General features: G+C 39.0%; 1 protein-coding gene across 1 annotated transcript in view; it reads left to right on the top strand.

The window, feature by feature from the left end:
- Positions 1–11,462, top strand: part of LOC106873497 (small subunit processome component 20 homolog) — a 79,953-nt gene that overhangs the window by 30,224 nt on the left and 38,267 nt on the right. Inside the window, exons 24-33 of the mRNA XM_052975687.1 lie at positions 1,044–1,134; positions 1,790–1,875; positions 2,820–2,945; positions 4,044–4,186; positions 5,387–5,459; positions 6,479–6,674; positions 8,013–8,090; positions 9,230–9,309; positions 9,648–9,874; positions 11,088–11,217. Of these exons, the coding sequence (XP_052831647.1) occupies positions 1,044–1,134; positions 1,790–1,875; positions 2,820–2,945; positions 4,044–4,186; positions 5,387–5,459; positions 6,479–6,674; positions 8,013–8,090; positions 9,230–9,309; positions 9,648–9,874; positions 11,088–11,217 (1,230 nt within the window). The remainder of the gene's footprint in view (positions 1–1,043; positions 1,135–1,789; positions 1,876–2,819; positions 2,946–4,043; positions 4,187–5,386; positions 5,460–6,478; positions 6,675–8,012; positions 8,091–9,229; positions 9,310–9,647; positions 9,875–11,087; positions 11,218–11,462) is intronic.

The following is an 11,462-nucleotide window of genomic DNA, read 5'->3' as shown; positions in this document are numbered from 1 at the left end:
AGGTGTATATAAGCCATTTAAAACACACAAAAACCGTTAAATTTAATTTGCCAAAATATTTTCGCTGCTTTGAGATCGTGACCCGTTCACTTCACGGACAAATTCCGTGCAGCATGGAATTTTGTCAGTGATCAGATCATGGTCTCAAAGCGACGAAAATATTTTGGCAAATTAAATTTAACGGTTTTTGTGTGCTTCTTAAATGGTTTATAAACACCTTCCACGCTGCAATTGTTTTCGTTCCAGCACATGATCTCAGATCATGTCACTTGCTATGCAAGTACATCTCCATAAATATATATATATATAATCATTGTTATCATCATTCAATGTCTGTTGAATGATGCTAGTTGGGTGGATTGGCAGGTTCCAATGAATCAGAGGACTGCATTGAGGTCCCCTGTCTGCTTTGACATGGTTTCAATAGCTTGATGCCCTTCGTAATGCCAACCACTTTACAATGTGTACTGAGTGCTTTTACATTGCACCAGCACAGGTGCTTTGTATGTGGTACCAGCACAGGTATTTTCTTTTATGTGGCACCATCACTCCTCTTGTGTGGAATCTGCATATGTGCCCTTTACGTAGTGCCAGCAGGAGTGCCATTTACATGGCACCAGTACGAGTGCTTTTTTTGTGACATCAGCATAGGTGCCTTTTACCACGATTTTGTTAATTGTCTTTAGGGTGCCTGGGTAGTCGCGAGCAGACATAGACATGCCTTCTCAGTCCTTCCATCTCAGCCGGAGGGGAATAGAGAGAAAGAGAAATGGGGGTTGCACCAACACTCAGCTAGTACTCATTTATGGCTGAGTAGGAGATAAAGAGTGTTGCTCAAAAGACAACACAGCACCCTGTCCAGGAATTGAACCCATTGCTGTTATGATTGTAAAGGTCAGTCCCCTAACCACTAGGCCATATATATTTATAGAAACTGAAGAAACAGTGTTGGCTATTTTTACCCCGTTAATGTCTAAATGTGATCTCACCTGTTCTAGTATATTTTCTTCTTCATTTCCTTTCTGTTTCTCTTTCAATTCCAGGCAACTGTTGAACCATTTCGTCTTGTTCTCCAAATTCAAACACGGTGGTTCTTTGCATCAATCTCATCAATTGAAGGAACTCTACAATAAGGTAACCTGTCCCAAACATAAGTTAATATAACTCTGCAGTAAGGTAACCTGTCCTTAACATAGCTAATATAATGTATTTGATGGCATACAAGATGCACTTTTCTCAAAAAAAAAAAATGCCACAAATCACCCTGGGGCCTGTATGTAAAGTTGGGCCTTCATTTCATACTTTAATGCTCTGAAAACTTCTCTGTTTCTGGAATATGCTCTGCTGAGCTTGGGATGCATCTAATAAGCCGGTGTATCTTTTATGCCATCAAATACGGTCGGTAACTCCTGCAAACTAACTTTGTAATAAAACAACTCTACATATTTAACTATTTAGTATTTAAACCAGATATCTCGTCAAAATATTTTACCTATTTTGTGGTCATAATGGCTATGTCCAACCTCATACCTTGCCTACAAAGTCATTTAAATCTCAAAGTTATGAAATAATGCATGATTAATTGAAAAAAATATGAATAAATAAGCATTACATTTAGTACTAGAAGTACCAAGCGGTCATTTATGACTGCTTTTGCCTTTCACTTTTTAATTTCCACGACTGGCTCCCCGTGTCCTACATTATCTCATTCTCTCCATTTCCGTCCTTCCCTGTCCTGTCTTGTCCTCTCCCAACTTGCATTGACTCCGTTTTTGTCTCATCTTTTCAGTTTCTTCAACATAAAGAATTGAAAGTTCAGAAGATGGCATTTGAGTGTCTCATGACTTTCCCAAACAAAGACGTCAATCCTTACAGGTGAGTGCCACTCTTTCATCTCTCTCCCTCTCTCTCTCTCTCTCATTTCTATTTCAATTCTTTCTCTCTCCTCTCTCTCATTTCTATCTGTCTCATTTCCTTCTCCTCTCTCTCTGTCTCTCTCATCTCTCTCTCTCTCTCTTTCTCTCTCTCTCTCTCTCTCTTGTGAGTAAACTTCATAGACCCCTCCCCTGACCCCATTTTGTGTATATTTGTGTGTGTTTACTTTTGATATTGTGCTCTAATTGTAATCAAACATCTCTGTGACATACAGACACCATTGTTTGTTTTCAGTCATCCATGAAAATACTCAGACAAGTTGGAATGTTATTAACGTATACACTCTTTATACACACTTAGCCTTTATACTTAACTAGTACCACGCTGCTGGTAAAAATATTTGTTAAACATGCACACATACCTTCTGCTATATAGTGAAAGTCTTGTTGGTTACTATGGTGACAACACTCTATCTTTCACACACACATGCACGCACTCTCTTTCTCTCTCTCTCCCACTGAATTTCCCTCATCAACAACAACATAGTTAAAGTCTGTATTGTGTTGTCCCTATGTTGAAAGACATGCAGAAATGCACAGACACACATACAAACAATAAAAAAAAGAAATAACTATCTGCATTGTTAGATAATGAAATACTTTTTTATTTGAAGTCTGTTTTGTATCGGCAGACATACACTTACAATTCTCACATTTCTAATCAAAACTTGTTCATTACTATGGTGACAACACTATCTATCTCTCTTTCATACACACTATCTCACTGTATTTTTCTTCTCCCCTTCTTCCCCTCCTTCACTTATATCTTGTGATAGACAGATCAGCTTCTCTTTTATCATAGAAGATTTCTACAAAATCATTATTTTATTTGTTTATTTATCTATTTGATAAATATTTTTAGAATCACAAATATTTTTTTTTCAGGGAGAATTTGATTCATATTCTGGAAAATAAAGGATTCCGTGCTGAATTAGCTCGTTTCAATTTGGACTCCAGTTGTTGCATTCTGAAGAAGGAACATCGCACTAGTGTCTTTCAAATATTGTCTAGGTAAGACTTGGTGAAGGCAGTTATGATGGTTGCTGTTGATGTTTAGCTTCAGGTCAGCTGTGATCTGGCAGATTTATATTCAAAACTGATCCAGTTGTGACCATCCTGTCATTTTGTATATTAGGGAATACATCGTCCACTGTGTCCTTCTTTTTCCTTAACCATTCTGTTACCATATTTCTGTTGAAATTCATTGCCATTTTTTACAATTAATCTCGAAAATAACGAAGAATTTGGTTAAAATAACTCTGTTGCTATTAACCCTTTAGCATTCAGACTTCTCTGTCAAATGCAATGTTTATTTATTCACGTTGTTTTTGAATTAATCATGCAGTTTTGAGATTTCAATGATGTGACTGTATATTTTTAGAATAACACTACAGGGTAGGTATGAGAGGCCAGATATGGCTGGTTTGAACATAAAACATGTAGAATATTTGGGCTGGATATGGTTGGTTTAAATGCTTAGAGTTAATCTGGTATTTGGAACATAAATTTCCATGAAGTTTTGATGGAAGGTTTTAATTTAGATCACTTTAATCCTTTTGTTACCATAATTTGATACGATAATGTTATTTCCTTCAGATAGGCGTGGACATGGCTGTGTGGTAAGAAGTTTGCTTCCCAATTACATGGTTCTGGGCTCGGTCCCACTGTGTGGCACATTGGGCGAGTGTCTTCTACTCGAGCCTCTGGTTGACCAAAGCCTTGTAGACAGAAACTGAAAGACGCCTGTCATGTATATGTATATATCTATGTGTGTGTGTGTCTTTGTGTCTAGGTTTCTCTCCCCACCCACCACCACTTGACAACCAGTGTTGGTGTGTTTATGTCCCCATAACTTAGAAGTTCAGCAGAAGAGACCAATAGAATAAGGACCAGGTTTTAACAAGAAAAATAATAAATAATAATAAATACTGGGGTCGATTCATTCAACTAAAATTCTTTAAGGCGGTGCTCCAGCATGACCGTAGTCTGATGACTAAAACAAGTAAAAGAATAAAAGAAAAGATGGAAGATGGTCATGTTTTTTCTTTCTTTTCATTTCTATTTGTGAGACATGTTACTGATGAGTATTGTGTTTGTTTTGTATTATAGGATACTCTGTGGAGTTTTGAAAAACAAGAAAACACCTGAGTCAAAGAAAGGACAAGTGTTCACCTTCTTTTGTGGCTGCAGTCTCCAAGAAAGAATTACTTTTGTTGAAGTCGTCTTAAAACCATGGTTGGATTTCTCGTCAAGTAAGTCCTGTTTTATTTTTCTCATTCTACTCATCTTGAAAAGTGCAGAGCTGCAGGATAGTTTATCAGCAGAGGAATATCAACATATATAGGCTCAGGAGTGGCTGTGTGGTAAGTAGCTTGCTTACCAACCACATGGTTCTGGGTTCATTCCCACTGCATGGCACCTTGGGCAAGTGTCTTCTACTATAGCCTTGGGCCGACCAAAGCCTTGTGAGTGGATTTGGTAGATGGAAACTGAAAGAAGCCTGTCGTATATATGTTTATATATATATATATGTGTTTGTGTGTCTGTGTTTGTCCTCCCAAAATCGCTTGACAACCGAAGCTGGTGTGTTTACGTCCCCGTAACTTAGCGGTTCGGCAAAAGAGAGCAACAGAATAAGTACTAGGCTTACAAAAAATAAGCCCTGGGGTTGATTTGCTCGACTAAAGGCGGTGCTCCAGCATGGCTGCAGTCAAATGACTGAAACAAGTAAAAGTATATGTCACTGTTTTTTTTTTTTTCCTTGGTTTTCATTTGAAGGCACAGAGTGTAAATATACATCTGCAGGCTGGCTGGGCTGTTTGGTGAAGAAGTTTAGTTTGAATCTACATTGTTGAAGGATTGGGTTATACCAAAAGTGATGCGAAATTATTCATAACTTTTTTATTAACTGATATAGGTGGTTCAAATTGAATGTGTTCTCCCCTATTCTTCTTTGAGTTGTGGAGACCTTTAACCTTTAAGCTCTTTTGTCCTGCAGATTACAAGGCAACCTAACTGGTGCTGGTGCCACAACACAAAGAAAGCACTTAGTACATTCTGTGAAGCAGTTGGCATTAGGAAGGGCAGGCATCCAGCTATAGAAACCATGCCAAAAGAGAGACAATGGATCTCCCCGGTGCTGTCCTCTGACTCATCGGATCTTGTTCAACTGTTCAACCCATGGAAAGTGGATGCAATATGATGAAGAGGAGGGACTGACATTGGTGGTTCAAATAGTACATGTTCTTTCCTATTTGAGTTATGGAAACCTTTAAGCTCTTTAGTCCTACAGATGACAGATTCTGTCTGGCCCGTGCAAGCATGGAAAAGTGGACATTAAATGATGATGATGATGATAATTAAAAGCTCAATTATAATTAATGAATTAATTCTCTTTTTTGAATGTTTCAGAGTATTTTTGAATAATCTGAATCTGTTTTTGAATTTTCTAGATTATTCGTCATTTGAAGAACTGAAGAATTCCATCAATTTAACCAAAGTATTTCCTCCATCACTGTTTCAAAGGTAAAAACACAAACCAATTCCAAATTTTACACATTTAAAATTTATTCCATCCAATTGGAAATCAGAAAACAGGTGTTAACTGATGGATGATGATGATTTTATATATATATGCGTAGGAGTAGCTGTGTGGTAAGTAGCTTGCTTACCAACCACATGGTCCCGGGTTCAGTCCCACTGCGTGGCACCTTGGGCAAGTGTCTTCTACTATAGCCTCGGGCCGACCAAAGCCTTGTGAGTGGATTTGGTAGACGGAAACTGAAAGAAGCCTGTCGTATATATATATATGTATGTTTGTATGTCTGTGTTTGTCCCCCCAACATCGCTTGACAACCGATGCTGGTGTGTTTATGTCCCCGTAACTTAGCGGTTCGGCAAAAGAGACTGATAGAATTAGTACTAGGCTTCCAAAGAATAAGTCCTGGGGTCGATTTGCTCGACTAAAGGTGGTGCTCCAGCATGGCCACAGTCAAAAGACTTGAAACAAGTAAAAGAGTAAAATGAGTATATGTATATATAGAAGGTGCATAGTTTAGTGGTTAGAGTGTTAGGCTTACAATCACGGGGTTGCGAGTTTGATTCTCAGACTAGGCTGAGTGTTGTGTTCTTCAGCAAGACACTTCATTTCATGTTGCCAGTTACTAAAGCCAGCATCGGTCACAACTGCAATCTTACTTGGCTTGACAAGTCTTCTCAAGCATGGTATATTACCAAAGGTCTCAGTCACTTGTCACTGCCCCCATGAGGCCCAAAGTTCAAAGGGTGCTTTTTATGTGCCTCTGATATGGGTTCCTGGTATGTGACACCAGCGTCAGCCACAACTGTGATTTCACTTGGCTTGATGGGTCTTCTAAAGCATGGCTTATTGCCAAAGGTCTCAGTCATTTGCCTGCATAAGGCCCAACGTTTGAAGATCATGCTTTATTGCATATTTCAATTTTTGTTTATTCTCAACTCATGTAAAACTTGTTTTTCTTTTTTACAAAAAAACCCCCAAATCTCACAAAACTCCGAAACCATAGTTTCTCCAACCTGATATGGCTTATCTTGAGAAAGTTGGGACATTACCTGCAGACTTACCTGCAGAATATGCTGCATGTCATCTTAGGGATGATTGCCACTGTCAATGCATGTCTCAAGAATAAACGAAGAATTTACCAAAGAGTTGTGAAATGCTTATTACAAGCTTCCAGACCGTGTTACCTGCGATTATATCAGGTGAGTTCTTTTATTTTATTTTTTTATTTTATTTTGTCTTATTTATGTTTTATTCTTTGGATTGTTAACTCTGTTGGCAACAAAAAGTCTCTCTTTCTGTCTATCTTTCTATCTTTCTTTCTTTCTCTCTCTCCCTCTTACTTTCTGTGTCTGTTTGTCTGTCTGCCTGTCTCAGTCCCACTCTTTCTTTCTTTCTGTCTGTCTTGTTCTCTCTCTCTCTCTCTCTTTCTTTCCATGTCTCTGTTTCTCCCCCCTCTCTATCTTTCTGTTTCCTCCACTCTCTTTTTTGTCTGTCTCTCCCCCTCTCTCTGTTTTTCTGCCTCCCCCCACTTTCTGTGCCTCTGTCTGTCTCTCTCTCTCTCTCTCTCCATGTCAATTTATATTAATTAATAACACACATCATTATGTGTAAGTATATGATGTGTACTTATCAATCTCCACATCTTTCCCCTTCTCTGCAATCAAGTTTAATCCTTTAGTGTTTAAACTGGCCATGTCTGGCCAAAATATTCCACTTGTTTTATCTTCAAACTGGTCAGCTCTGGTTTTTCATGGCTACCTTAGAGTGTCATTTTAAAAATAAACAATCACATCATTGAAATTTCAGTCATGAAATGATGCAGGATTAATTTAAAATAGTGTTAATACATATGCTTTACATTTGACAAAATAATCTTGATGCTAAAGGGTTAAAGACCTTACTATTTAATTTGTATAAAACGGCAAGCTCGTAGAATCATTACCATATCGGACAGCGAGTTCAAATCCCACCCAGGTTGACTTTGTCTTTCATCCTTTCAGAGTTGATAAAATAAAATACCAAAAGTCCAGTGGCACTGGCAACATGAAAAAAACATTCGAGCGAGGTCATTGCCAGTGCCGCTGGACTGGCTCCTGTGCAGGTGGCACATAAAATATACCATTTTGAGCATGGCCGTTGTCAGTACCGCCTGACTGGCCTTCGTGCCGGTGGCACGTAAAAGCACCCACTACACTCTCAGAGTGGTTGGCGTTAGGAAGGGCATCCAGCTGTAGAAACTCTGCCAGATCAGATTGGAGCTTGGTGCAGCCATCTGGCTCACCAGTCCTAAGTCAAATCATCCAACCCATGCTAGCATGGAAGGCGGACATTAAACGATGAAACGACAAGTACTGGCGTCGACGTATTTGACTAAATCACTCCCTTACCAAATTTATCTAATTTATATCTCTGCTTTATCATAATCTTTATTATTTTTTTTTTCATTCATTTATTTATTTATTTTTGTGGATGGGGTTTTTTTTTGTGAATTCTTCAAATTTAATCTTTTTTGTTTTTTATGTTTTTCAATGATGCAGTTCTTCACAGTTTTTGAAACTTACTCTTTCACACCTCAAGACATTGATTCCATCTTTGATGTGGTTGTTTGGCCAAAGGTGAGTGAATATATATGTATATACTTCAATTTTTCTTGTGGCGGTGTGGTAAGAAGCTTGCTTCCCAACCACATGGGTTCAGGTTCAGTTCCACTGCATGGCACGTTGGGCAAGTGTCTCTATAAACTTGGGCTGACCAAAGTCTTGTGAGTGGATTTGGTTGGAAACTGAAAGAAGCCCCATCATATATGTATATATGTATGTATCAATGTGTGTGTGTATGTTTGTGTTTGTGTGTGTGTATGTTTGTGTTTGTGTGTCCCCACCACCTGCTTCCCTAGTACCCTACTTAATACATACTATCATCATCATCATCGTTTAACGCCCGTTTTCCATGCTGGCATGGGTTGGATGGTTTGAGGACTGGCAAGCCAGGAGGCTGCACCAAACTCCAATCTGATCTGGCAATGTTTCTACAGCTGGATGCCCTTCGTAACGCCAACCCTCCGAGAGTGTAGTGGGTGCTTTTTATGTGGGACTAGCACGGGAACCAGTCAAACGGCACTGGCATCGACCATGCTTGAATGATGATTTTTACGTGCCACTGGCATGGGAGCCAATCAGGCAGCACTGGCATCAACTACACATCATATCATATCAAAATGGATGAAAGGACCTTCCCAAGCCCTTTGGCTCATATGGCTAGTTTCCCAGATTCTGTGGCGTATATACTCCCCCGCTGGATAGGACTTGTCTGTCACATGATTGCTCATATTTGCCAGTTGAATTGAATGGAGCAACATGAAATGAAGTGTTTTGGTCCAGGAATTGAAACTGCAAACTTATGCTTATGAGTCCCACACTCTAACCATTCAACCATGCACCTTCACTCGCAGAATTATTCATTTTTGCTGCGTGAGTGGACTAGAGCAACATCAAATGAAGGGTTTCGCTCAAGAACACAATACATTACCCAGTCCAGGAATTGATACCACAATCTTCCAATCATAATTGTAGCAGCCTAACCTCTGAGCCACGCACCTCCACATGCTAGTTTTTTACGGAGATCAAAGCGTTTGATTTTGCACATTTTCATACAAACTGGATGATGACCCCTGTTAAAAAAAACTCCAAACAATATCATTTTATGGGTTTGTTGTGAACAATAAATACTTTATTTTATTTCACTCTATTTGTAGATCGAGACCCTCCCTAAAGACTGCCTCAGTGGACCCACATTCTTGCTGAGACTCTTTAATATTTGGTCCAAAAATCCAAGGTAAGTCCATTTACATTTTCATTGTTTAACATTTACAGGTATTATCCAACCCGTTTCTTCCCCCCCCCCCTGGCCTCACTATACTCTCCAGGAAAATGTTTGCTCCTCCGGTGGTCGGAGAAAAAAACGACTTTATTTTTAATATCTTATCACGGTTTAAGGCAACAGGCAAAATGCTCAGCGGCATTTAATCCGTCTTTATGGTCTGAGTTCAAATCCTAGTCGAGTCCTTAAATGTTATTTTATCATTGTTGACCCCCCCCCTCCCCATGACAACCACTCCCGTCTCTATTACAATTCCATCATGTGCATCTTTCACATTTTTTTTTCCTCTCCAGGTTGTTTCCTTGTTTCCTGAAGACAAAGATGATTGATGGCATCGTCGTCTGTCCATTGTCTTTTGTGTTCCAGCTTCTCTGCACCAAACGCATCAACCGGACGGTCAGTTTACTCATCGTAGAAATGGTTATCAACTTTTACAACCCTGAGTTACCTGAAGATGATGGTTTGGAATTTAAATTGGTTGTCGTCAATGGATCGGGTGCACACAGCCAAGATGTGAAAGGTTTGCTTTGTTATTTTTATTTTTTTGTTTTATTTTACATAATCATCATCATCATCATTATTATTATTATCATTATTATAAAAGTGGCAAACTGGCAGAGACGTTAGCACGTCAGGCAAAATGCTTAGCAGTAATTTGTCCGTCTTCACGTTCTGAGTTCAAATTCCACCGAGGTCGACTTTGCCTTTCATCCTTTCGGGGTTGATAAATTAAGTACCAGTTACACACTGGGGTCGATGTAGTCAACTTGCCCCCTCCCCCAAAATTCGAGGCCTTGTGCTTATAGTAGAATGGATTATTATTATTATTATTATAAAAGCGGTGAGCTGGCAGAATCGTTACTGCCCTGGGCAAAATGCTTTGTGGTATTTTGTCCATCTTCATATTCTGTGTTCAAATTCCACTGAGGTCACCTTTTCCTTTCATCTCTTTGAGGTCAATGAAATAAGTACCAGTTGAGCATAAGGGCCAATGTAATTACATTGAGGCTGTGGATAGGAGAATTGTTAGAGCATCAGATTAGGGGATGGTGATAGAATTGGTGGTATTTAGTCTTTACCATTAACTGTCACTTCATTGGTTACGATGGTGAAGGTTCCAGTTGATCCAACCAATGGAACAGCCTGCTCATAAAATTAACAACCAAGTGGCCGAGTACTCCACAGACACACATACCTTTGATGTAGTTCTCAGGGAGATTCAGTGTGACACACCGAATGTGATAAGGATGACCCTTTGAAAATACAAATGCAACTCGTTTTTGCCTGCAGAGTGGACGCATGCAACATGAAATGAGTATCTTGCTCAAGGTCAGAATGTGTTGCTGGGAATTGAACTTGCAATCGTGAGCCAAACACCCTAGCCAGTATGTTACACACGTGCACTGTATTTTGTACCTGTCTAACCCAAGAATCCAGTCTCCTGACCCAGGCGTAGCTTAACCCTTTGGTATTTAATCTGGCCAGATCTGGCTTTTCAGACCTACCCTAAAATTAAACAATCACATCATTGAAATCACAAAGGTTCAATTTAATCCATGATTAATTCAAAACAATTGGAATAAATAAGCCGAACATTTGACAGAATAATCCGAATGCTAAAAGGTTGAATCTTCCGTCATCCATTTTCTCTTGGACATTCTCTAATAATAATGGTATATTCCGAATTTCAAAACTGTTTCCTTATTCTCTCGTTTCTTCCTCCTTCTTTTCAGAACTTGGCACTGAAATCCTGAAACCACATTCTGAAAGCATTATGACATATTTGAAGAATTATTTCACAGCTGTTCGCAAAAGATTGGGCATGAAGAAGGCCAACTCCAGAGAATTATCAATACTGTCTCAGTACGTTAACAACTTGTTGCTTTATTATTATTATTATTATTATCATTATCATCATCATCATTATTATTATTATTATTATTATTATTAGTAGTAGTAGTAGTAGTAGTAGTAGTAGTAGTAGCAGTGGTGGTGGTGGTGGTTTTGGCGGTAGTAGTAGTAGAAGTTATTTGTTGTCTGATGGGATCTATGATGAACCAAACGATGTATTAAGGGCTGACCATTTGGTCTAACAAACCATGCAGTTT

This window comes from Octopus bimaculoides, chromosome 22, assembly GCF_001194135.2.
Source record: "Octopus bimaculoides isolate UCB-OBI-ISO-001 chromosome 22, ASM119413v2, whole genome shotgun sequence".
Lineage (NCBI taxonomy): Eukaryota > Metazoa > Mollusca > Cephalopoda > Octopoda > Octopodidae > Octopus > Octopus bimaculoides.
The sequence above is the reverse complement of the archived record's forward strand: the minus strand, read 5'-3'. Positions and strand labels throughout refer to the sequence as shown.